The sequence below is a fragment of the Ascaphus truei genome, chromosome 2 (genome assembly GCF_040206685.1).
Source record: "Ascaphus truei isolate aAscTru1 chromosome 2, aAscTru1.hap1, whole genome shotgun sequence".
In the NCBI taxonomy this organism is placed as follows: Eukaryota; Metazoa; Chordata; class Amphibia; order Anura; family Ascaphidae; genus Ascaphus; species Ascaphus truei.
In genome coordinates, this window is record NC_134484.1 from 331,934,948 (window position 1) to 331,962,679 (window position 27,732).

General features: G+C 40.3%; 1 protein-coding gene across 7 annotated transcripts in view; it reads right to left on the minus strand.

The window, feature by feature from the left end:
* Window positions 1-27,732, minus strand: part of LOC142487400 (amphiphysin-like) — a 266,254-nt gene that overhangs the window by 121,321 nt on the left and 117,201 nt on the right. For all 7 annotated transcript variants that reach the window (XM_075586654.1, XM_075586650.1, XM_075586649.1 and 4 more), the window contains one exon: window positions 7,542-7,596. In XM_075586654.1, the coding sequence (XP_075442769.1) occupies window positions 7,542-7,596 (55 nt within the window). The remainder of the gene's footprint in view (window positions 1-7,541; window positions 7,597-27,732) is intronic.

Here is a 27,732-nt window from a genome sequence, read left to right on the forward strand (position 1 = left end):
AAGTAATTGCCCCAGATTTATCAAAGGAAAATGTTAAATTGCTTTTAATGTGATTCATTCTCTCTGATAAATATAGTGCTGTTTTGTTTTAACGGGTTTTGCCCCAGTTTTACAGTCAGGGGACTTTATTAAATAAACTCTTTGATTCCACATTCCTGCTGTTTGCATGGCACTAGAAATTTAAAAGGAAGTAGACTACCAGCCTGAAGTCAACACTGGAACAGAGATGTCGGATGATGAACAGTTGCTTAGGTTAGAACTGTATGTCTGTCAATGTCAAGGAATGACATCACAGCCTTCAATTCAGAATCAGCCAGTAACTATGGCAGAACCAACTGATGTTATCAGATGGATGTGCAGTATAAATGAGCATTGTGCAGAAGTCAGTTGAAGACAGGAGTCATGGATATCATGAAGAAAAGTTAAGAATTATGGATAAACTGTTTAAATGCCAAAAGTCTTGCCAGGTCTACAGTATTTACAGTACTGCCTGTCCTGGTGAATAATGGTGAAGTCGACCTGCCTGTTACCTGGCAATGCTAATGATTTTTATTTATTTTTTAGCTGTGAGAGGACATTGCATTGTGAAAAGAAGATAAAAAGGCTTAAGCAGTGAGCTATCTGAGTCAAAAAACAAAGAGGCATATTCTATATACTCCAAGACGGCCGATTGGGCAGTTTTTTACCAAAATTCCCAACTCACTCCAATGGGAATTTCAGCCCAAAACATCCTGATCAGCTACTTTGGCATATATATATACACAATATGCCCCAAAGATTGAGAGACTGAGAGACATGCAGAAACCTACATATTAAGACTAATAAAAAATATCAAGTCCCCTTGATATATTTCTTTGTAAGTGTCTAGGGGGGAGATGTAATTAGCATCAATATGGGGTATCACACAATGATCCGGCATTAACTTCCATTCAAGTGAATAGCAGTAAACCCCCAGATCAGGTGCGATATCCTACATCAGTGCTTAGTGAATCCCAGGAAATGTGTTTTGTCTAAATACCATGGCCATGTTGTTACTTTGTCTAAAGTCTGGCAGATAATTTAACATTTTGAATCGCTTCTTCTCCAGGTGTTACACGACTTCGACCAAAAAAATACATTTGTACAGATCTCCGGAGGATAGAGAACAGAAAGGTCGAAGGACGCAGGTCCCTCGCATAGGCAATGGGGTAAATTCAGCGCGAAAACTCTTCCTATTAAATATGTAGAAACAAGTTGTAGATCGATGCGGCAACCACTCAAAAGGACTGGGACTCACCAGAGGATGATTAAAAACGGGAAATATTTATTAAACTACATAAAGGGAGCACTCAGGACAAACACAAACTGGGGAATCCTCCTCCCACATGTTTCGGGCATAGACTGCCCTTTCTCAAGGAGTATATATATGCCCGAAACGTGTGGGAGGAGGATTCCCCATTTTGTGTTTGTCCTGAGTGCTCCCTTTATGTAGTTTAATAAATATTTCCCGTTTTTAATCATCCTCTGGTGAGTCCCAGTCCTTTGGAGTGGTTGCCGCATCGATCTACAACTTGTTTCTACTGTACCTTGGATCGGGCCGTGCCTTGGGAGTGACGTCACTATCCTTCCGTGGACACGTGACACCGGGAGAGAGAGGGAGAGCAGCGGAGGACGGCACAGATTGTGAGTACAAACAACTCCACACCGATCCCACTACACTGTGTATATGCAACTGGGCATCTAAATGCACCACAATTTGCTAGCAGTGCATCTCACCAACTCTCTCTCCCTTCTTATCCACTCCGTATACTCTCCATTAAAGACTTTCATCTGGCTTTTTAGTCACTGGGCTGTTTACCTTGGAGCTACACAGATGGCTTTTCTACCTTCTATTAAATATGTAGCTTACTAAACCAAATGAATAGGATATACGGCATATCATTTGTAAACTATCAGTTATATAATGTGAGGACTAGCATTTATATAAAATAGAAATATATAAGTATAATGTGCAAACTGCACTATTGTGCAGAAAAAATGGAAATATACGCCACAATATCGGAGCTATTTTTGTTTTCTATCCAACAAGCACCAACCATACACCACATTAATAAGTTAGGTGAATGTATATGCACATCTGGAAGGCAGCAACTTTGTGTCCACAGTAGCATAAATTTAGAGACTTTTTATAAAGGTTTAATGCTGAATACTGTATCTTTCTCAAGCTTAATATACACAAGCAAATATGATGTTCCCCAAGGGCTGTGCTGTGAACTTTCTAACCGGGTTCTCACCAAGAGACAAAACTTTGCAATGAGTATGGACAATCTGTTCTACAAAAATACAGATCAGTTACACACACGGGACCAACAAATTACTGAGTCTGTCTCTTAATACCTAACTGTGCAGTTTGAAATGTTCCAATCCTAAGCTCAGAAACCAATTCCTTCAGTCTCCAGCACTGTTGACCTCTCCAGAGAATGAGAACTGCAAAACCATGACACATTGAATCTACAGTATGTATCCCCTTAAACCTCCACTGATGTCTACAGAAAAAAATAACTGCAAAACGAGGCCAAAATGTATGTCTGCATCAACACAAATTCACGTATTGCAATACCTGGTTTCCCCACATAAAACTTTTCTTTAAGTTTATAGTTTTACAGCAGCAGTATGTGCTACGTAATAAGAAAGTAGGGCGTGCCAATGATTGCTCACCCAATTCAGGGCACGAAAGATGCTTTCCTTTGTGAGATTTTTATTCACACCTTGTTGGGTTAATACTGTTTGCAAGGAGCAAATTTAGCCAGGCTTATATTTGCCATCTCAATAGATTTTCCCAAAAGTAAATCAATGAAGCTCAATATTCAAAAAGAAGGCCATAAGGGATAGGTAATTTTAGTCTATATAATGCTGTCACATCATCTCAAAGAGTAACACGTCAAATGAACTGAAAATTGCAAATACAAAGCATACTGTATAACAACACAATAATGCGGATAATGTTCTTTAAGCTATATATAGCCTGGCCTTCGGCAGCTATTGCTAATTCTGGGCCTTTCCTCTGTCAGTCCTGTTAGAACAGGCAGTGGAAAGGTTAATTCCTTCAGTTGGCCTGTTTGTGAGTTTCAGCTCTGAAGTATTGTAGCAATATTCAGAGGCGGGCCTAAGCAACCTTTGAGCATGTTAATCCAAAGGGTGGATATGGGTTGGAACACCCCTTGATGTGTGTGTGAGCCAATCGGTATCCAGATTTGAGTTGTAATGATTCAAAGTTAGAGACACTCCCTGAGGATATTCAAATTGAGACATGTCTCCAAAAATATAGTACAGGCATACCCCGCATTAACGTACGCAATGGGACCGGAGCATGTATGTAAAGCGAAAATGTACTCAAAGTGAAGCACTACCTTTTTTCCACTTATCGATGCATGTACTGTACTGCAATCGTCATATACGTGCATAACTGATGTAAATAACACATTTGTAACAGGCTCTACAGTCTCCCCGCTTGCGCACAGCTTCGGTACAGGTAGGGAGCCGGTATTGCTGTTCAGGACGTGCTAACAGGCACATGCGTGAACTGCCGTTTGCCTATTGGGCGACATGTACTTAACTCGCGAGTGTACTTAAAGTGAGTGTCCTTAAAGCGGGGTATGCCTGTATGTCAGTTAGTTAGTAGGCGTAGGAGAGAAGAGATTGAAGAGAAGGGACAGAGAATCGTTCTCCCCCTCTTGCCCCACCTGGGTAAGGAGGGGGGGAGGTTAAGCTGCCATGAGCAGAAACGCAGAGAGCAATATCAGGCCTATGATGTTCTGCTGTATGCTGTGTATGCTGCTCTGAATAAAGAACCACAGAAAGAAGCTGCTGTGTGTGTGTATCACTGTTCCTGGTGTGAGGAGAATGGAGTGTCAGTGGGGGTCTCTCCTCTGTAGACCCCATGGGATCCCTACTGGCTAGAGGCACTGCACCACCCAGAGAGAGCAAGGTAACCTGTCCCACACCACCTCCTGTCCCTGTCCTGGTTCTCCCCACAACACCGCGGAGCCTTCAGCCCTCCTGTTTACCAGCAGGTCACAGCACCCAGACCACTCAGAGTGACCAGAAGGAGTGTACCCCCCAATCTCATGTTGGGTGGGGTACCATAGAAGGGTTACATATATATGCCATAAAATATGGTACAAATAATAAAATGCCCACAGAGTAAAGCATCTGAATCTCTTCACTATTCAGTGACATGTATTACTGCAGCAGCATGACAAAGATATTGGTGCTGCTTCTATTTTAGTCAGAAAGAGGGATGTTACGGGGGATTCTCTGAGCAAATCTAGCAGCAGTGTGCAGCCTTATCCAAGTAAATCCTGAGGATATGGCAGAATCATCCATGCACAACGGGTAATTTTGAACATTCACTGAAAAGATGAAAAAAATATGGCAAATCTCGCAAAGTTGAAAACACCAATAATATATCATGGGCTGAAATTTGTTTGGGAATATTTGTCAAATATGATGTTTTCTTTCCTGAAACTTTTGCATTTTTCTCAATACTTTGGATAATGCCGCTACAGTTTGTTTTCGCTGAAAAAAAAAATAGAAAATACAAATGAAGCTTTCAACCACTTGCCAAATTTCAGAAATGTGCACAAACCTTTTGTAAGTGAAGGAATATTTTCAATAAAACCACAAGAACATTTGTAAAACGTACTTAGACAACATCTGTACCATAGACACAATGATCAATTGACAGAGTACAGCAGCTCTCTTTTACAGGTACTGTTCATGTACAATGCCTGAATTTCCCATTCACAATTTTTGCTAAAACAGTGGGTAACTTTGCCAGGTACAATTTTTGCCTTGAGTGTATAAGTAAACTGTCAAACACGATGATCCATCCATTAGTAATTCAGAACATTTGAACCCTTCTAAATATGTAACATTTTCTTATATTTATCAAGCTGTGCTAAGCCATAACACAACTTCAAGTGAATGGGATGTAAGGTGTTGTATGGCTTAGCATTGCTTGGTAGCCAAACTTAAAGTTTGTGCTGCTGGGGGAACCCACAGAATCCTGACCTGAGCAAGAAAAACCCGCCCGCATGGGAGTTTATTTTGGCTGCAATACTGCAGTTGTCCACCGGGCTTAAATCCCAAAAAATAGACACAGAGATCATCAGGTGCTCCTAAAGGTGTCCTAAATATGAAATAAATGAACCAAATGACAGACGATATTAAAAAAGGACATATACAACCGGTGATGAATTGCAGCTCAACCTTCAATGGATCTTCCTTGTTGATTCTCTATTTGTGTTGATATCGAAAAGTCAGGGAGCGCAGTACCCCAGTGAAAACATGTGGGAACAAAACACAAATAATAGTGCAACTCTGTATAGACAACACTAAGATCTCAAAACTGAGAAGTGATGAATAGCATCAATTGGGGATTTCCTGTAAGTTCCCACTGCATCCATTCCCATGTTGTTTGTATGAGAAATATATATATCTAAGTGTTGCTCTTACTTCTGTTGATTTTTATTTGTCTCTTTGTGCCCCTTATTAGCTTTAGTGGCTCAGGGTTTTCTACGTACTTGTTGATGCCATTCATCACTTCTCAGTTTTGAGATCTTAGTGTTGTCTATACAGAGTTGCACTATTATTTGTGTGTTGTGTTCCCACATGTTTTCACTGGTGTACTGCGCTCCCTTAAATCCCAAAAGAACTACAACTCCCAGAGGCATTGCAACACAGGACCCTCCCACTTCCTAACCAGGCCTTAATTGAATGGTCACGAAATCATATGCTCCTTGCGTTGCAACTTTGCTCCTGAACTAGCTCACGCCTACTCATGTTACCTGTTCAAGCTAAGTACTCTGCCTGTTTCCTCTTGTATTTTGACCTGGGACTTATTCTGGACTTGCCTTTGCCTTAGCCTCAAGTAACTTGCTGCTCAATTGTGTATGACCTTGGAACTCTACTTAACCTTGCCTTGCCTTAACCCTTCAAATACTCTGCCTGATAAACTGTGTATGACCCTGGTTTCCCTGTGACTCTACTCTGCCTTGTCCTTTTCCTCTGGTAATTCCTTCCGGAGTTCTGTCATCCTCAGTGTTCTCAGACCGTGCCATCCCCCGGAAGCAGGAAATCTCTCAGTGGGGGACCCATTCAGAAGAACAAACCCAATGCAGGCAGCCACGGCTTTTACTGTCCACGGAGCCCCAGCATTTTGCTTTTAATCCTGCAAAGACCGTGGGCTACTTCTGCATGGCTCACCATGTCAACTTGTCAAATTATATTCTAAATTAAATATTAATGTAATTCAGTTGCTGGTCAATAAAAAAAAGGGGGAAAAAAACAGTTTATAAAAAAATATATATATATATAATATAGCCGGGGTGCTGCAATGGAGGTGCCTGCGGATTAAGTCATTGAATCATACCTGTAGAAATCTTAGGCATGAAGAAATCCAGCACATACCCAAAATTGGCACAATAAAAGGGTTCCACACATTTACTGAAAAATGTAATTGTAGTGATAAAAGGCCAATGTTTTGGTCTAGGGACGGTGTAACTGACCAAAACATATGCATTATCTCCCTGTGGTTCAGTTCTTTAACAAATACGAGAAGCCATTTTGTGCAATCTTTTTGATGTGTGCTGGATATTCTTAAGCTGGCCACAGTCAGGTACTGTAGGTACACAGTTGCTCCATCATTCATGAACGGTAATGAAAAGAATGGGCATTTAAGTCTACATGCAGTGCCGGACTTACGTGTAAGCTAATGAATCTACAGCTTAGGGCCTCACAGTATGACGGTCCTCAAATTAAATAAAGAGCATATGGGAAAACGAAGATTCTCTATAAGTGTGGACATTTTCATTCAAATATGATCATGGGCATCGAAAGTGACGGACTTTGTATCTTATAATCTGAAGATATCATCAGTGACTTTGCTCTACAAAAATCGTGAGACAAAATGTTTGAATATTAAAATGAATGTGGTGTGCAACCACTGTTCGTTTTTTCTTTACACCGGCGTCTTTGTATATAGCAATGGTAGTATAATGACTTCATTAATTTCAGCTTCATGTTTATATTTTCAATGGTCCCTTCAGTCAGAATAATAAACCTATTTCTAATAATTAGGGCCCCTAAAACTTGACATAGCTTAGGGCAGGAGTGGGCAACTCTAGTCCTTAAGGGCTACCAACAGGTCAGGTTTTCAGGATATCCCTGCTTCGGGTGACTGAGCCACTGATTGAGCCATCTGTGCTGAAGCAGGGATATCCTTTAAACCTGACCTGTTGGTGGCCCTTGGGGACTGGAGAGGCACACCCCTGGCTTGTGACCTCAGAAGGTCAAAGTCTGGCCCTGTCTACACGCTTCCTGCATGCATCCATTTGCTTTATCCCTCACTCAACCATGGAAGTCAAACCAACACTGATGATTATAATGAAGGCAAGTGTGTGGAACTTTCAGGCATTCTTTTATTCTGTAACGGGAATAAAAACAATAATAAAAACAAAGAAACACCATACAAAACAACCATAACCAATGGTATAACATACCTTTAATAGCAGCCAAATATCCTCGCATTTCTCTTTGTAGCCGAGTACCTTCCGTCTGTAAAAAAAGAGATATCAGTGGTCACAAAAGGTGCTTGAAAATTAACTTTAATACCACCAAAAAGATAATGACTCTAACTAAAAAATGTTGACATAGGGAAAGTGTCTGAAACCCATGTATTTCTACCGGCTCGAGGAATTCGATATATTTATGTGGACAATTATTAAGCAGCACTGACTGGTTTATCAATCTTTAGTATTAAGGAAAGTACCTCATAGACTGTAAAGGATCAAAGGTGTAGCCCAAAATTATGTGACAATCCAAGAGGTTCTTATGAAACTGGTATACACCTCCAAGCACAACTTTACTATGCGTTTGAGTTACAGTAAAAAGAGGGTAATTTCTGTGATTGCAGTACAGCCTATCTTTCCAGGAAGGAGTAGTAGAGAGTGGTCACGGAACATCACTTCCAGAGTACGCTGAGTTCATACCCAACAGGTTTATTTATCAAAGTCTCGCAGCTGCAAAACAGCAGAAAGTTACACCAGATTTATCAAAGAAAATCATTCCCATTGAAAGAAATATGAATCTTACACAATTTTATTGCACTGGTTTTGTTCCAGGTTTGTAACCAGGAGACATTTTGATGAAGATATCTTTATGTGTCAGCTCCTCGTGATTTGGACAAGTGACCTTATCTTTCTGTGCCTTGGCCACCATAAACATTGTAAGGTGCCGGGACTTATGACTGAAAAATCCCATGTACATCACTCTTAAGTGCGATACAAATATATATATTACTATTAACTATTATTAAGCCTAAACATGTGCTCTTTAAGGGTCTTTGTTTTGTGGCAATAATAACAAATGGTTATTTTAGCATCCTTTTGATAGTAGGCCAAAGTACTCATGTGGTCTCTGATCACCTATTCCAACCCTAGAGCAGATTCGACTGGTAGATTTTCCCTTTTTTTACAATACGTTGAGAAATAGCTTTCTTCACCAAAACCCGAATATGCTGCTAATTATTGCTCCATATTCAGGGAAGTGTTTGCCAAATGTCCACAATGTCTTCTGAGCATCTTGGCAAAGTAATATGAAAAGTAGCTGAAGATGAAATATGGTTTTGGCACTTGGTAAGCTGAGATTCTGGAGACTTATTATTATTGGAAATTATACTCATTTAGACCAATTAAAATACAGTATTTTCAATAACTGCAATAATGCATAAGTAGTGGTACAAAAAAATCTCGAGCATCTTAACCTACAGGATTTGAAAGTGTATTTATTAGGGGGTCGGTGTTGAGTAGAGATACGCAAACATTTTGGAAAGGTTCGCAAACATGGCAGAAAAAAAATCAAGAAAATCTGCAAAGTTTGGAAGAAAATTATTGCAGGGTCATATGACTGTTCTTTTTAGTGCAATTAACAAAATATTTGGTGCAAATGGCGAAATTTCACAAAAAAAACCACAAAGCAACATTTGCACAAACCATTTGTGGACAGAAAAATGGCAAGTTGGAACATCTCTAGTGTTGAGAATGATTTTGGCTGCATGCAGAGAGATCTGACCTTTTTTGTAACAGAATCGTAGCACAGATCTGTGTGTGGCTAACACGTTACACGGAAAACCAATAATGTAACAGTAGAACCACATTTTTTTTAAAAAAGGTATTTTTAAAAAGGACACAATTATTTTATTTAGCATGCAATAATTCTGAATGACAAAAAAAGACACGCAATATTTGTAGGAAAGCAAACAAACACTACCCAAATAAAACAAAAGAAATCGACAAAAAAATCGAGGCTGCAGTTTACAGACTATAGAGTCATCTAGATGTTCGTGTTACTATAATCATTTTGAAAAATATACAATTGTTTTTGTTACCTTATGCCCTTAAGTGCAATTAGTTTGTTCCCGAGAATTTCCCTCTTACCTTTAAATAGCCTCTTCAAAAAGTCCCATAAAGGTACTTTGAGTGGGAGGAATTAATTTCTCATTCTATTTTGGATGGGTAAAACTATCACTCCAATGTCTCTAGGTGATGTGGAAAGCAATTGACTGTAGTAATTTAGTTACAAAGCAGAAAGAGGCAGGGGAGCTAACAATAGAAAAATCCATATACAAAGAGGCTGGCATACTGCAAAGGGCAATATAGATATAGCCAATTCATCACAATACTAAAATATAAATAGAAACAGATTCCAGTGAGACTGTATTGTTTTAGATGGATCAGTCATCAAAGTTATTTTGCTGCTTAGTAAAATGTGCAGCAATTTTCATATAACCACATTAACTGGCTACGCATTTTATTATGGCATTTTGTATTGTCTTACAATTTTAAAATGTTGAACCATCATTCAGAAGCATGCATGCAGCCACTACTTGGGTGCAGCTATGGAAGCTTCTGCCACACCCTACTTCAGACACCTCAAGATATAATATGGTGTACTTTATTTCATACTACTCTTTTGGTAACGACCAAAGTACGACTGAAATATTGACATTGAAGCCTCATCTTTTTGCTGCTACCCAGGGTACCAGAAATATAACCAAAAAGGCTCACGATAACCATATGAAGAAATTAATGTACTGTGATAACGATATTTCTAGCAATAAATATCTGCTGAATAGGAAAAAATAAATGAACCTTTTTATATTAATGCTAACAAAAATGAAATCATTTGGAAGGCTTTTTAGTTTTAACTTTTTTTTTTTTTTTTTACAGTTTTTAAATACTTTATATTTGAAGATATATAAAACCTTCCTTACTTCCGCCTATCACTAAACATCAGAGAAAGGGGTAGGGAAGGGAGGTGAACAAATGAGGATGCCTATATCATTTGGGGCTGGAGAATAAAGGATGGGTTCCTACAGATCTACCCTCTACATCTTAAACGGCATATCACTAACGGTCACTACAACGTCAATGACAGTCATGGTTAACTGACGGCAGTATCACGATAATAAAAAAATCATTATCATTTTTTATTATCGCGATATTATCAACATATCGGTATATTGCCCAACTCTAATGCTAGCTCCAACATTGTAACTTCTACAGTATGTAACATGCCAGTCTCTTCTGCACCCCATATCAAGTCAAGGCATATGCATACGGCAATAGCTCACAATTATGTCGGACTGATGTTGCCCTTTTCAGAAGACATCATTGTGTAGCTTAGTGAATGCAGATCGAATAATTTATTTTAAAGCCGCAATTCCGGTTACTTGATTTATTTTTTACATACAGTAATTAAAATTGAGATGATTGCTGTGGCATCGTATTGCACTATCTGTGAAAATTCAGGCAGTGCACCTGCACCAGAAACTGTAAGTACTGTATCTCGGGAGCCGGAGGGACTCCAGAGCTGAAAACATGACTTAGCTTGGACCCCACCCGATTATGTAAAAATATCAAACCCCATTTTGGCAGGATTATTAATTTAGGATTATGCTTTATTTAGCATACTTTTTCAATTGATTGAAATAGTGTCATCATTAAATGAGCTAAGATTTGTGTAAATAAAATAATACAATTGGTTTCTTGCATTAAAAAGATTTATATTTAGGCGGACTTTGTATTATTGTTTCCCCTCACATTTTAATCTTTTTCACTTCCATCTAAATGTAATAAACTAGTTCATCCTCATCATTCAAAAAACACTGGAAGACAATAAAACATGGCAATATTCAATTAGTAGTTTCATGATAAAAAGTTAAAATTAAAAGAGCTCGGTAAAGTCATATGGTCACTTAATCCCTTTCCAGAGATGTCCACCTCCAAGAATCAAAATCAGTGAGATCTGGTGGTTTGGACAAAAAAAGGTAATGTAAATGGATAACAACTGATGTTTATCAGTGAGACTCCATTAAAGTCGATTAGACTGCAGATACAACAATACTGTGACACAGAAAATCAGTGAGAGTTCACATCTCTGCCTTTCTCAAGCTTCCTAAAACTGTAATAAATTATCATTATGTTTGCATGATATGACAAATTGAATATACTGTAGATATATGTCATGCATCCTTCTGCTTTCTATTATTTGTTGATGTATTACTAGGGCAGTGTTGGAACTGTCTTGGGCTTATACCCAGTAAGTGAACCCTTTGATTTTTTTGATTTTTTTAAAATGATTTTATCTGTGCCTTTGACTAGCAAACCAAGTTGTTTTCACTGAATACAGGTCCGTTTGTCAGAGGCTTATGTCATTTCAGACCAAGCAATTTTTTTGCAGGCTTGTAGAATCTGTATCAGGTATATATATTGTATGTATGTATATTTTTTTATATATATATATATATATATATATATATATATAACGCCATCCAGCTACATTGTCATAGCGCTTTACAGCAGTAATACATGTGACAATATTGGGAAAATGTGCTTCAGATATTAAACAATAGGAAAAGGAGTCCCTGCCCCAAAGAGCTTACAATCTAAGTTAGATTGTGACAGTATTCGGAGAAAAGTGGTAGGTACTTAGGATATAGAATCCTACACAGCCTTTCTCTTTCTAAGTTTACTTTAGCAAAGAACTACAATTCCCAGTAAGTAACACAGCAGGTGGCGGGTTACTAATACGACACACCTGGCCATAGTGCTTGTTGTCTCTCACAGCCTGGGAGAAGGGCAGAGCTGCCTGACCGATGTGTTGGAAGGTAAGGAACCCAATGTTATCATCTCTCTGCTGTAATTATAAACCTACATCTGTTTAACCGGTAAGCGGGGGAGCCACCAGGAGCAGTTAGGGTTAAAGATCTGTTAAGCCAGAACTGTAAGAAGAACTAGGACTTTTCTTTACTTCGCTTGTTTGTTTATTTGAATGCACCACTGTTTGTTTAAAAGTAAATACAAGCCACAAATCTGAAGGGTTCTGTGCCTCCTTTTCCCTAGAAGACTGTGCTAAGAACCCTGAAGGACGTGGACCTGTCTCAACATACAGAAAGTTCATAACCTTTCCTTGGAGGAAGAGACTTTAAAGATCGAAAAAGTGTACATAATAACAACCTTCTTTATCAGAATCAGGTGTGTTCCCTAAATACTTAATTAACTTTAAAATAATAATATCTAATATTGGCTTAATTTGATGCGGGTTCAGGTTTGTTGGATACGAAAAATTTTAATTTGCTCATCTCCAGCAAAGATGGTGAGCCTCAGTTACCGGGGTCAAAGGTGAATAATCACTAATGAGCAGTGTTATCACTGCAGTATTATTCGCAATTACTAATATTAACTGAGAATTTTATATTATACTGTGTGCTAGTCAAGTAATGTTTAGTAAGGTTGTGCTGGACCAACAACCTGTTCACACAGAATTCATTAAAACAAGATGGTTCAATTTACCTTTTTAAGCCTTATCACAAGAGAAGTGCCCACGTACCAACATTTGTTCAGACATTGTTTCCCCATAACTTTCAAAACAGTTTTGGAAATGTTTCAACTGTTTGCTTGAACTTTATATCAAAATCATTCAAGCAAAATTGACCTTAGCCAAAGAAGTGTTAGTGAAATGGAGAATTTCACCAAAGACCCTTTTTCTGTCTGAAATATGGCTTTTGCAGTAGAGGAAAGAAGAGAGAAACGTAGAGCTACAGGAATTTAAAAATAGACAACTTTTCTTTTTGGGAGAAATTAATCAATTCACAACTAATACTGTGAATCACCCATAAAGAAGCAGAGAATAAGAAATAAAAAATGTATAAGTAGAATGTGCTGCATACTTTCATAAAATGAATCCGTGGGTAGAAGAATACAGCCTCATTACATTGCAATATGAATGCAAAAAAGAAATGAATAATTACTTGAAATGTCTTTAAAAGTTAAGGACACTGCCTGTGTCTCTCTGTCTCTCTGTCTCTCTGTCTCTCTGTCTCTCTGTCTCTCTGTCTCTCTGTCTCTCTGTCTCTCTGTCTCTCTGTCTCTCTGTCTCTCTGTCTCTCTGTCTCTCTGTCTCTCTGTCGGTGATCAGGATTTTCTTGTATTGCTCACCCAAGAGAAAATGCACAGCAGCAACAATACTAATTTACGCATTACAGAGGTTCATATAACAGATGGAATGGAAACAAAACCTGCATTCCGAGTGGATCGGAATAATCACATTTCCACCTAATGCATTAACAACATTTGTATTTTCTGTGCACATCATTTGAAATTATGAACCATTCCCCCCCCTAAGCAAATATAGGGTGCTAACTTTAAGTGCCTTTAAGTTGCAGATGATTGTGCTGCACAATTAAGAATAGGGCAATCTGTGATTACATATATTTCCCTACGTCATGGGGTCTCGCACTCCATGGGCCCCATGACGTAGTAGTTACGTCAAAATATAATTGCTCGTATTTGTAGGGGAGGTCAGGTTTTGCGCTCTTGTGGAGCACAGAACGTGATCTTACAGGAAGAGCACTCCTCATCCATTCCCTCATCAGTGACGGAGTAATCGGGATCGTGAGTGCCAGAGAGGCCACGGCACTCCTCCAGCCCTCAAAGGGTTAAGCGGACTTTCCCCGGTTCATGATAGCAAACTATAACTAATCTGGTGAATGCTTTGCTGAGTTTAATGAGTTTACACAGTTGCAAGTATGGTGGCAGGGCCAAGATGGCACCTATAATAGAGGTTAAGTGTAGGTTTAAATATATAATTGGGGGGGTTGTTTTGTTTTTAAAATATGTACAGTATTTGTGGTGTTTTTTTAATAAGTATTTGGTGGGGGGGTATATGTATGGGGTGGGGGGTGTTTTATTTATTTTTATTTATACTGTATATGTATTTGGGGGGTGGGAAGGTTTTTTGTATTTGGGGGTGGGGGGTTTTGGTGTGTATTTTGTGGGGGGTATTGTGTGAGGAGTGAGAGTGGGTAATTAGAGGGGGAGAGTGAGAGGAGAGAGTGAGATGCAGGGGAGAGAAATACATGCAAGGTGAGGGGGAGGGATTGAGTGAGAGTGGGATAGTTGATGGAGGGGGAAGAGTGAGGAAGAGAGGGAGTGAGACAGAGGTGATAGAAATACATGGGAAGAGGGGGGAAATAGAGGGGGCCACGTGGTGTGAAATAGTGGTCTCGTAAGACCGCCGCACGGGGGTGGGCCCCAGTCATAACTCTAGTCTTGGGTCCCGGGAAATCTGTTTGCGGCCGTGGGCATAATAGATAGGAATGGGGAAATAGCTATGGTCCATTGAGATGGAGTGGGGGGAGGGGTGTGGGAGTGGGAGACACCTGTATCAAATACAGATAATATTGGTGAACTAAAGACTAAAATCAATGGGAGTAGAAAGGCAGGAGCAGATAACATAACCATAGCGTAGACTGGTAAAAGCCGTAAGTGCATGCTTGCTAATGAAAGAATAAAGACAAAGTTGGGGAGCTTGAAGTAATAGGTAGAAGAAGGCTGAATGAGATGCATGAAGAGTTGAAAACTGGAGACAGTTTTGGAAAAAGTAAATGTAGGCTTTTATTTCTCCAAAATGTCATAAACAAAAACATAGGGGTGTGTTATCACGGTATTCAGAAAGCGTTATCGTAAGTCAGATACCGTTGGGTAGGAAAATGCCATGCTGCTCAGAATAGCGGTGTCTTTATCTCTGTCTTTTTCTAAGTTCTACCCCTGCTATCTGCCTGCAGTCTGTAAGAGCTGCACAGAGAGAGCTGCATCTCCCTGCACAGCTCATATAGGCAATCACACTGTTTTATTTGATTTTAATAACATATTTATTTTAGCCTTGGGGACACTCTGCTTCCCAAGTTACAAGCCCCAAATGGTTTACCACAGTGACAATCAATGGTTTCATTTGCAAATGTTTTTATGTGCAATAATTGTATTGTAATGTATTTTATTTTTTTGATGTTTTATTTTATGTTGCCCATTCATTGCCATTGTGGCTATCTGTGCTCTGATTGTGGGCATAGGTTATCACAGTAACAATCAATGGGTTTATTGGCTACTGTGTCATGTATGGTACTGTAATGTCAATGTGATTTTATTGTTTATTTATTTTATTTATGTAGTTGCCCTGAGGAGGATGGTTAGGCTAGGGGGGAGGGGTGATGAAGTCCTTAATTACCATAGCAGTTACAAACCGCTAATATGATTAAGGAGTTAGTGGCCAGTGGTTAGTATTTTAATTTTAATGTTGCTGCCCACAGAGGACGAGGAGGCTGAAGATGAGGACGCCCTCATCCTGGTAGGGGTAAGTACAACTTTAATTTACTATATGCTGGCTGGGTAATGTTTTATTTTTAATGGGCAAATGTGCTGTTATCCAGATCAGGATTATAGGGATTTTGCCCATTACTATACTGTATGTGTTGGGGGGGGGGGGGTTATTGGGAGTAGAGGGGGTGGTCTAGTAAGGTGCCCATTCATTGCTCCCATTGAGGGCATAGGTAACCAAACTGGCAATCAATGGGTGAATTGGATAGTATTAATTGTTGTATTGTATTTTAATGTTTATTCGGGATAGAGGGGTGGATGAAGGGGTGGTGGGTGTTTAGACTGTAGTAACCGCTAAGGTTATGAGGGGTTATTTCCTCCCGCATCCCTCCTAGTAGGCTTAAACACCCACCCTGGGCAACACCAACCTTAACCCACCCTCTCAACCCCCAACAAACCGGGCGCTGGTATTTAACCCTTTCATTATCTGAGCGGTTAGCCGCTAAGGTGATGAAGATGCCTGTAAATGTGTGTTTATTAAATAGGATTGTTCACCAGAACTGATCACTTCTCCATATAGCTGAGATGTAAGTCCCTTCGTGTCGGTCACAGCCAGACAGAGCTTTTCGAAAGATGTTAATAGGGGGTATGGGGCAAATTTGTTATAAAATGCCCTGATCTGGAGGTATCTAAAGAAGTCTGAGTGAGGGATCTCTTTTTCTTCCCTGATATGGTCGAATGTTTTGATTTTTCTGTCGTGACCCTCCAGATCTCTAATCCGATTGTAGCCCCTCTGTCTCCAGATTGAGATATTACTGACTGATAGACCTGGAGCGAAATCAGGGTTATTCCAGATGGTGTTGCCATAGAATGTTTTGTCGTAAGGGAATGCCGAAATTTCGTAGACTCCCAGATTGACACTGAGTTGGTCACCGAGGAGAGCAGCATGGCGGTAAATTTTCGCGCCGTTTTAGGTAACCAAATTAAGCTGCTCAGTTCCAGAGGTGCACATGCAGCATTTTCTAATTCCACCAATCTCTTTAACTTTGGTTTAGATTGCCATTGTACAATCTGGCTTAATTGTGCCGCCTTGTAATATGATACCAGGCAGGGTACTGCTAGGCTGCCCGCCGCCACAGATCTTTTCATATTTAATTTACTTACTCTCGTTTTTTTACCTCCCCAGATAAATTTGGAGATTTCAGATTGAAGTGAGTGCAAGTCCCTCCAACTGAGTGGCACTGGAAGAGTTTGGAAGAGGTATAATAAACGGGGGAGTAAATTCATTTTGACACTATGGATACGTCCAATCCAGGATATCCTTTTGGATGTCCACTTCTGTAAATCAGAGCTGTTTTTAATGTGTGTTCGCTCCAGAGACACCCAGCTTCAATCCGATGTAGAATTTTTTTTTACAAATCTTCAGTCACATCACAGATCCCATCTCGCTTGAGGTGGCGAGATGAGAATGTGCGAGTTTCAGCCGCGATGTCAATCTCAGAGCTACCTGAATAGCTCGATTTCTGAAATAAATGCGAGTTAGAGCTCCTGCTAAGATTGTCTGACCGGGAAAGCTAGCGATCAGGAAGAAGCAGGTCTCGAGTGAGTTTGGCATCTTATCAGAGCTTTCTGAATAGCTACACATGAAAACTATCTCAAGGTGCCCAAAACTTTCGATAACTCACTTATCGAAGCTACTAGAATAGGTCCCATAGACTTTTCTTCAGCCCAGATGCAGCAAAAACCGGGTAGCAAAAAATAAAGGTTAGGCTTTCTTAGCCCAAAGTTCAGTTCCCCAGCGTATTGCAGTCTATATAGGCCTGGTGTCCCAAGGAGGGAAGAAGCCACACGTATGATCTGTACTCAGTCCAGAGAGAGACCCAGACTACAGGAAGATCCAGGCTTTTCACCCCTCCTAACGAGGCAGGTGAAAGCTGATTGATTTCAGCCTGCTGGACTCAGTAGCTCCCCATATGTTTTCCTTGCATAGCTATTAGACAGGGAAACGACCCTGTCACATGAGCAATATGATATAGACATTACTGAAACATGGCGGTGGAGTATGTTTATATGTTAAACAGGATTTAAAACTAATTATAATGGAATATGTGTATGAATGAATGTATGAAAATGTAGAGACTTTGTGAATATAAATTAGCAGTGGAGGTAAAAGTACAAAAAAAATGTTTGTAGAGATATGCTATAAATCATCAAATATCTGTCAAATAGAGGGATTCCTCTACTTGGCATATAGAATCACTGATGGGCTAGTTAACACCAACATTCACATATTTCAAGCTACCAACAGGCAATAGGAGTGCCTCTGTATATTGCATGTATTGGTTCTATCATTTATCAATTGTTTAATTGTGTAATATTTTTTTTAGAAGAGAAACGTTTTATTCTGGTCTTAAACCAGAAAACCAATTCTGGTCCGGTGCTGTGTATGTTGGAACTCCCATGTGGGCTTCAATATACTGGCAGAACAAAAAGATCTCCTGAACGTTTCATTGAATATAAAATATTGAAAAAAGGTTTCCAAATGCAGAGTGTGTCTAAACTTTCTGAACATCATGAATCGCAATCCCAAAGGTCTAAAAATAAAAGGAATTTAATCTGTATGTGCAGGACTGAGGGGGGCCGGCTGGTTATTAAAATTACTTTATGTAAAAGATAAACGTCTTTTATTTATGAACTGCAAACAATGACTCCTACAGGATTAAATATTGATATAGATCTTGCAGCTTTTTAAAAGTCATTAATCCTATCTCGCCATTTTATGTTTATTATACACCCACTTAAATCAAAGCAGTGTAATATTTGCAATGGTCATTATGTAATCTTCAATATATAAATATTGTATCTTATTATTAACCATAGCACATAGTATCCTATGTTATTATAAGTTAGGTGCTCATGGTAATTAAAAAATATATATATATATTTGTAATTACTTTTTAATCACTTTCCACACTATTTAAGTCTATCCAATTTTAAATAGTCAAGCAACTAAAAGTTTAATACATATACTTTTATTGGATTTTTAGAATCCAATAAATATTGTTATCGAGATTATAATTCTAGTTTTTGTAAGATTCAATATTATACAACTATTCAATATATGCCAATGGGTTCTTGTGCAAAGCATCTCAACAAATATATACTGTAGCTATGCCTTTTACTTGCTTCCATCTTAAATTATCTCTTTTTTTAAATAATTGGATTAGTTTAGAACTAGTATTTCAGGTACCATTTTTGTTACAATTATTTGTCCCTAGAAGAAGCATTTACTTTACAATAAGAATGGAGGCAATAGTTTTCAAAGATCCTTTAATTATTTAATTACTACCTGACAATACTCCTACTCTCCTCCAGACAGTGGAGGGTTACAATGTTCAGTATAAAAAATAACTAGTCATGTACACCTACACTGCAAGCCCCTGAAAAGCAAATTGTTTGCAAAATGCGTAGGGCATGACCATGCTTTCAGGCTTGCTCCGTAAGGACCTCAAAGCATCTCAATAGCAACAGGACCTCATCTCTCTACACCCGGAAATAATCATATGCGATGGCTGAGAGCAGCATCCACTGGGTTACACAGGGACCAGGAGAAGAAACTGCATCTCATGAAGCTGTGGAGACAGGCTGATGGAGCGATATCCCATGGGTCAGAACGCTTTGTCCATGTGCTTGATTTTAAGCACTTGGCTTGTGAGTGCATATATGGAATGCACTGGAATTCCATTCCCCTCAATAATCGACTAGCAACGTCTCTCATCTCTCCAGTTTTTTAAGGCCCATCTTAAAACACACACCTTTTAATGAAGCATTTGGGCAGGTCCATTGTCTGATATTATACTATAAATCTCATATGCATTTACCATGACCCCTTGCAGACACACTTACCCTAATACCCCTACACCTCCCCCCCTGTAATGTCTCTGTAAGTTCTCCCTTCTTACCACTTAGATTGTAAGCTCTTTGTCTACTTTTATGTATGAGCTACTTATTCCTGTTATGTAATGTGTGTTACTTCTGCAAAGCTCTATGTACATGGAGGGTGCTTGTAACAGGGGACTTATCCCTGTTCACAAATGTGCCTCTAATCCAGCAGTGTGGTGGTTAACTGCTGGTAGCAAATTAACTAACACCACCTGCCTGATTACAGGTGGTAGAAAAAGCCTGCCTTTGAGACAGGAAGTGACTCCTTAGCTCACGTGTGAGCTGAACTTTGGAGACAGAGCAGAGGTTCTTGAGTCTCCCAGGAGAGACTGACCAAGAGAACACAGATCTCTGGAGCTGACAAATAAGACTTCTAAACCTGGATGCTGACATTTTCTGTGCACACACAGGTGCGGTTCCAGGAGAGCAGAGAAGCTTCCCCCTACAGCAGCCAGCTAACAGATAAGACTTTTATTAACAAGACTTTTTATATCTGTTCATTTCATGCTATGTGCTTGGGGCTGGGAGACATGATTATCTAAGGGAGTTGTGAATTGCATAGTATTTCACTAGAAATACTCCCAAGTGAATAGAAGCTTTGTTTCCCCTTGTTTGGATGTTTCCTGATGTTAAGGAAAAGGCACAATAAAGCCTTGTTATAATTTCACCTTACAAAAGTCTCCAATTGTGTACCACTGTGAGAATCCGTCTACATATGGTGTCAGAGTGGGATGAGAGGTCGTCTTTGAAGTTAGAAAGGAGTGGAGATTTTTTCTGTGACATTTTTTTTATGCTTTTTGCCTACAAACAGTCTGAGCAACTTAAAAAAAAAAAAACTCTCAGGCAGCAGAGACCAGAGTTAAAGTGATACACACCACTGCACTAAAACCACAGATGGACTCTTTTCCCCAATCCCAAGAGGAGAGAGACTGCTGAAGCAGCTAAACCTTATTTGCCTATCACAAAGTGTAATATGGTCATTGAAATAGGGGTTTTGCCTTCCAGCCATAGTCAGGGTTCAAGAAGTGAGTCAGCCCTTAAAAAGGCATAGGTGTTTGTTGTTTTTAAAAGTTTCGCTGAAGCAGTGAATACAGATGGTGACCCACGAGCGGTACTGATTTTGCAAATAAAGGTTGCCACACCGCATAGGACTATGAGCTGTGAATGGAGTATATGCAGAAAAGTGTGAAAATTGATACAAGACTGTGCTGAAGCAGGGGAATTTTTAGCAAACAAATGCTGAGTGTAAAATTGCCCTACAGGGGAAAAAGGGATTGCTGAACTGTGTAAAAGGTATTCCAAAGCCAATTGCTGAGTATTGTCACCCTGCCGGAAATGAAACAAATAGTCCACTGCAAAGAATGTTTTTTTTCTGCAAGTAAAATAAAGTATGCGTATATATCTTGGGAGCAAAACAGACACCCAAAGTGTGAATGCCATAATACCCAAAGATGAGACTGAAAATTACTGAACTCAAGCAGAAAACCAAATTCTGTTGCAGAAGCGGAGGTATTGCACCTAGCAAGTAAATGGTGTAAAGCAAACAGAAGTTTTTACCTAGAAACCACACATTCAGCATACCTAATGAGAGATTACACCTAGCAAGTAAATGGTGTAAAGCAAATAGACGTTTTTACAGTTTTACAGTGGCAACAGCTGCAATAGCGCCTCCTGAGGTCAGGAAGAAAATTACACCTGATAGCCTAAAAATGGAGGACAAGATGCAGCGTTCCTGTAATGAAACCTACACCACGGAAGAGTGGCCCTTCCAGTCCAATAAAGAGGAAGACATCTCTTACGGGGAACCCGAACCGAGTCACATCCACAAAACACCACATGAATGGTGGGGGTGCCTGAACTCGGCACGAACAGAAAAGACCGCCCTCTATGATGACGAATATGGTCAACAAGAGAAAGAGCGGGAGCAGCAGATCACCCAATATTTCTGTCAGCTAAAGCAACTGCAAGAAAAGCCTGGCGTATATAATGAAGCTGCTAAAGTATCAAATAAAGAAGGAGACCCCAGTATTCCGGATGGGACGGAGTCATCCAAAACAAAAAAGCGGAAAAAGAAAAGCGGTTCTTCACTTACCGTGGAAGGAACAGACACGTCCACAGATCCTGTGGAGGAAAAGGGGGACCGAGTTGCCCTGCAGCCTAGAGAAAATGGAGAATTCGTCCCGCGGTTAACCGAATATCCAGAGGGCCCAAGGCAGAATCGTGCACCCCAAAGAAGAGCCTGTCCGGTGCCAACAGTGAGGAACCCCCAACCAGTCATCCCAGGGAAGTGGAGCCGGAACCAGTAAGTGACGATCCCTTGACCAGCCCTGTAGATGCCCTGAAAAATGCCAGGCATGACTGTGAAATGCTCCGTTAACAATTGAAACAAAAGGAAGATGGTTACACAGAGCTACAGAAAAATAACGTGAGGCTACAAAAACATGTGCTCGCAATGTACTCTGCAGCCAGGACAGAATTGGACGATCTCAAGACTGAGCTAGATACTGCAAATGCTACTATTTCCGCCATGGAGGAAAAGCAGAGCCAATCTGATAAAATGATGACTAAGCTGAAGCGGAAGTATGAGGAGGCACTAAAGCAGATGACAGTCTTCCAGCAAGAGGTTCACACTCTTTGCATAGAGCTGAATGCCTCATACAGGAGGTCAACAGTGTCCGGATAGAGGTGGACGTATCTCAGAAAGAGGTTCAGACACTCCGCAGAGCACTGGATGCCTCACATCATGAGACCAACAGCTGCCGCACAGACCTGGAAGTTTCCAGAAAGGAACTACACAGTCTCACTGAGGAGCTGGACATTGCTAAAGAAACTATTGTCAATCTTAATACAGATCTCAAAGTCTCTCAGAAGGAGCTTCAGACCCTCAACCTAGAGAAGGAAGTCTCACGCCAGGAGATTGTCATTCTCAAAGCAGATGTGCGTAAATGGAAGGAGGACTGCAAAGAGGCCCTGAAGAATACAGAGACTGAAAAAGGCGAAAATTCAAGATTAAAAAGAGAAAACTTGAAACTGAAAGAAGAACATTTTCAGTTGACAGAAGAAGTCAAGGAAAAGTTTGAAGCAGAGCACCGACTGCAGAACCAACTGCAAGGTCTGCGTACACACCTCCAGTATGCTGAGGAGAAGCAGCAAACGCTGCAGGAAGAAAAGCTGCAGGCTGCTAAAGAGGTACAAGCGCTGCAGGAACGTCTGAATACCCAGTACATCCCCACAGAGCAGTATGAGGAGCTAAAGGCCACGCTGCATGTCACCAGAGCATCATTGGAGGCGGAGCTTCGATACCAGGTGACTCTATATGAGAGGGAGCGTAAGAAGGCTCAGAAACTGGAGCAAGAGCTGAGAGACAGAGAGACTGTTCCATTCCCTTGAGTCAGTACACCAAGGAGAAATCAGACGCAGCGGCAACCTTGACGACAAAAATTACAGAGCTCCAGAATATGAAGGAGACACTGATACAGACTCAGAGAAAGCAAAGTGCGCAGATAAATTCCCTGAGAAGAGACTTGCAAGACGCACTCAAAAAACAGGGATCTCTCGCGGATGAGATTACAGTCTTACAAGGACAAGTATTGACCCTGACTAAGCGTCAGTATCCCACGGCCACAAAAACCCATGAAGACAAGGGTACAGTGAGAGCTGGGAATACCGCTCGTCTGAAAGACAAGGTTGCAAAATTTGAACCACCTAAACAAGCACTAGCAAAACCTTCAGCCACCCAACAGGCAACAAAAGAAGGTACACGTGCTGAATCAAAACCAGAAGAATCCTTAGCTGATGAAGCTGAAAAGATGGGACATTCTCTGGAAGTGGGTGTGCAACTTAATCTCAAAGAGGCTGAACTAGCAACCCCATTGAGTGGTAAAAGGGCAGAGAGACAGCTTCAAGAGCGGAAAACTCAAAGGGCTGTTTTTAAACGCTCTGCAACTGCTGCTATACAGTCTGCCTACAATAAGACAAGCACCCGACGCGAAGGAAATCTCATGACCGCGCATGTAGAAAAAAGACTGTACTTGGAAAAAGTCCTCCTCGAGCGACTGAGAAGTGCTGATCTCAAGCACCTTCGGGAGGAGACAAAAATAAACTGGAGAAAGGGCTCCAATCCCAGCGGGACAGAGGGTTCTCTTCCTCCATCCACTCTCATTTAAGTCACAGAAAGATCTCGAATGAGAGTGGAAGGATGGGCTTTGGCCGTGGTAAGCCAGAGCTTCCCACAAACAGGGGAGGTATGTAACAGGGGACTTATCCCTGTTCACAAATGTGCCTCTAATTCAGCAGTGTGGTGGTTAACTGCTGGTAGCAAATTAACTAACACCACCTGCCTGATTACAGGTGGTAGCAAAAGCCTGCCTTTGAGACAGGAAGTGACCCCTTAGCTCACGTGTGAGCTGAACTTTGGAGACAGAGCAGAGGTTCTTGAGTCTCCCAGGAGAGACTGACCAAGAGAACACAGATCTCTGGAGCTGACAAATAAGACTTCTAAACCTGGATGCTGACATTTTCTGTGCACACACGGGTGCGGTTCCAGGAGAGCAGAGAAGTTTCCCCCTACAGCAGCCAGCTAACAGATAATAGTAAACAATATACTGAGCGCAACTACTTAACCTCTAGTCTTATCAGTGATAAAGTGTAATACACTAAACCCTTCTAAATGGTAACCCAACTGGTGATACCACGAAAACCACAGTGTGAGAAAAATAAGTACATTTTTACATAACCGTGCAGTGGGTGTAAATGGCGTCTGCTGCTATAATGCGGGGGGTGGCTCAACACCCCCCAACAACTACAGAAATGGAAACAAAAAAACAGCGCACAACGCAAATGGTGAAGTATGAAAATGACAAATATATTAAAATAAGGGTAAATAATCTGCGTACATCAAAATAGTGGGTAATAGGCAATGAGTGTATAATACACAAGTTACCACTCGGCTACTGCTGGTACAGGAGTCAGATGTTGATTTCTCTCAGCGAGCATCTGAAACAGCAACTGTGATGCAAGCCTTTCTCAGAGGTAACACTTCAAGTATTCACAGTCTCTATAAGGGACTCTTCTACAACCAGCTGCAACTGTCCAGGCCTGATGAACTGCAGCCCACAAGTGCACCCGATAACTTCACCCAGAGAGTCCCCAGGTCAGTCGGCAAGGACCGGAACAGCTCACAAAGCCCCTCGATGAACTTCAATCACACACGGAGGTAAGTCAGCTGACTGTGTGTAAACCTCCCGCATGCCACGCTGCCGCTCCATAGTGGGACGCTGCGTGATGACGTCACCGTGTCAGTAACACGGAATAGGGCCGCGAATGTGTCCAACAGTCTCTGAAGTGCCTGACCATGCACTAGCATAAATTAGCAATGGAATGAATCAATAGCCGTGCTGGTTAGTATAGCAACAGGCACATAAACCAATATCATCCTACGCGTTTCGTAGTGATAACTACTTCTTCAGGGAATATTATTGACATTTCCCAGAGGCACTTTATAGCTCTAAAACACTGCCCATTGGTTAGCCAATTAAATAACCGGCCAATCAATCACCCGGGCAGTGCAGTAGTCAAAGTGACTGGGGACATGCGGACACAGAATAAAACAACAACTTTATTAACAATGTGAATACATCTTAACAATAAAACCCAAGGTAAAAAATGAATATTAAAAACATATAAAAATAAATATAAAATCTGCAATAAAAGAAACACAGAATTAGCACAAATAAAATCGAAATTACCTCATAAGAACAGACAAAGAATGAAGAGGATATACGTGCTGGTGATAAGGAGATGGCCTAATAAAATTAATAAAGTGCCCAAATGTCTACATCCTCATTTAACCCTTTCGGGGACATAATATCTAGTTTATGTATCCAGTACGTTTCTTTTGAAGATAGTGTTTTTACTCTATCCCCACCTCTCCTATTAATAGGAATATGTTGAATTCCCTTAAAGGTTAGACTAGAGGGATCTTTATTATGGTGAGTCATGAAGTGTCTAGACACACTATGTTTGTCAAAGCCATTTTTAATATTTCTGACGTGTTCCTGTATTCGAACCTTAAGGCTACGTTTGGTCCTGCCTACATATTGATAACCACACGCACATTCCAATAGGTACACAACATAGGTAGACGTACATGAAATAAAGTCATCAATGGAAAAAATCTCGTTAGTACTTTTCGAATAAAATTTGATTTTATCTGGGTGCTGATATTTACAAATTGAGCATTTGCCACAGATATAATTACCTTTTGGTTTTGAACCCAACCACCGTCTCTGAGATATTGTATCGGAAACCTGATATACGTCACTGGGTGCTAATAGGTTTTTAAGGTTTCTCGCTCTTCTATAGATGAATCGTGGTTTTGTGCTCAAATGAGACCCCAAAATGGGAGAATTACACAAGATATCCCAGTGTTTAATAAAAACTCTTTCTATATCTCTATGCAGAGTTGTAATCTGTAATAAAAGCCACATTTAAAGTGTTACTGTCTGCAGACTGCCTTTTATTTCTCTTGTTCCTGGATCCATTCTGGATTAGCATATCCTTACAATTCATATCGCGTACTCTCTTAATCTACTTTTCAAGCAATTCTTTGGGGTACACTCTCTCCCTGAATCTAAGCAACAGTTTATTAGCCTGCTCATTAAATACCTCTATATTACTGCAGTTGCGTCTGAGTCTAACAAATTGCCCTCCTGGTATGTTGTTTTTCCACGTATTTTTATGGTTACTGTTGGCCATCAGCAGATTGTTGGTATCAACCTCCTTAAAGAAGGTCTCGGTCTCTATAGTACCGTCCGCTTGTGCCGTAAGTCTCAGATCTAAAAAGTCTATCTGAGCAGCATCAACCTTGTGAGTGAACACAAGGTTGTAGTCATTTACATTAAGATGGGCTATAAATGCATTAGCTGACTCATGGTCGCCGTCCCACAAACACAGGATGTTGTCTATATAACGTCTCCATATTACAACATTCCTGTGGAAGGGTTGGTCAGGTCTAATAACATGCGACTCCCACTCACCCATGTAAAGGTTTGCGAAACTGGGGGCAAACCTTGTCCCCATAGCAGTTCCGCAAACCTGCAGGTAGAAAGTGGATAGAAACATAAAATAATTGTGTCTCAATATGAAACCAATGGATGTCAGGATAAATTCCCTATTTAATGGGTGCAACTGGAGATCTGATTCTAAAAAGGAATTAACAGCATCCAACCCCTTCTGATGGGGTATGTGTGTATACAGGGCTTTAATATCGCATGTGATCCATAAATAGGAGCTTTTCCATTTAAACCCATTAAATAAGTTCAAAACTGCGGTTGAATCTTTTAGATAAGAGGGTAATTTGCCCACATAGGGTTGGAGAAAAAAATCCACATATTGGCTCAGGTTAGCTGTCATGGATTGTATGCCCGATACTATTGGGCGCCCGGGCGGATCGACCAGGGCCTTGTGCATCTTAGGCAGGTGATAGAATATAGGGATCCTAGGAAATTCAGATGCAGTAATAATAGATAAAGAAACTGCATTATCTAACACTACCTTAAGTTCTTTTAAGTATTCACCTGTGGGATCTTTAGACAATTTGGCATAGAAAGATATATCATTTAGGAGTCTTAATGCTTCTTTTTCGTAGTCACATCTATTTTGTACTACTACGCCCCCACCTTTATCTGCCTGTCTAATAATAAGGCTTTTATTTTCTTTCAAAATTTTTAGTGCTGGGGACTCACTTGCACTCAAGTTATGTTTAATATCTCCTGTTTTGAAATTACGTGATATAATATTAAAATCATTGATGACCATATTAAAAAAAGTGTCTATATGATGACCCTTGGAATGTGCGGGATAAAACTTCGACTGTGGTTTAAATAGTGAGTGCTGAATATCCAGCTCTGTTCCAGAATTATTATCAGAACCCGTTAGGGCCACCTCGTCAGAAATACGATCCTTGTCTTGTTTGAGAAAATGTCTCTTCAGGGTAATATTACGGGTAAACTATGAAGATCTTTGAACAGCTGGAAGGAGTTCGGTCCACAAGTTTTGGAGAAACTGAAACCCCTTCCAAGAATGTTCAATTGAT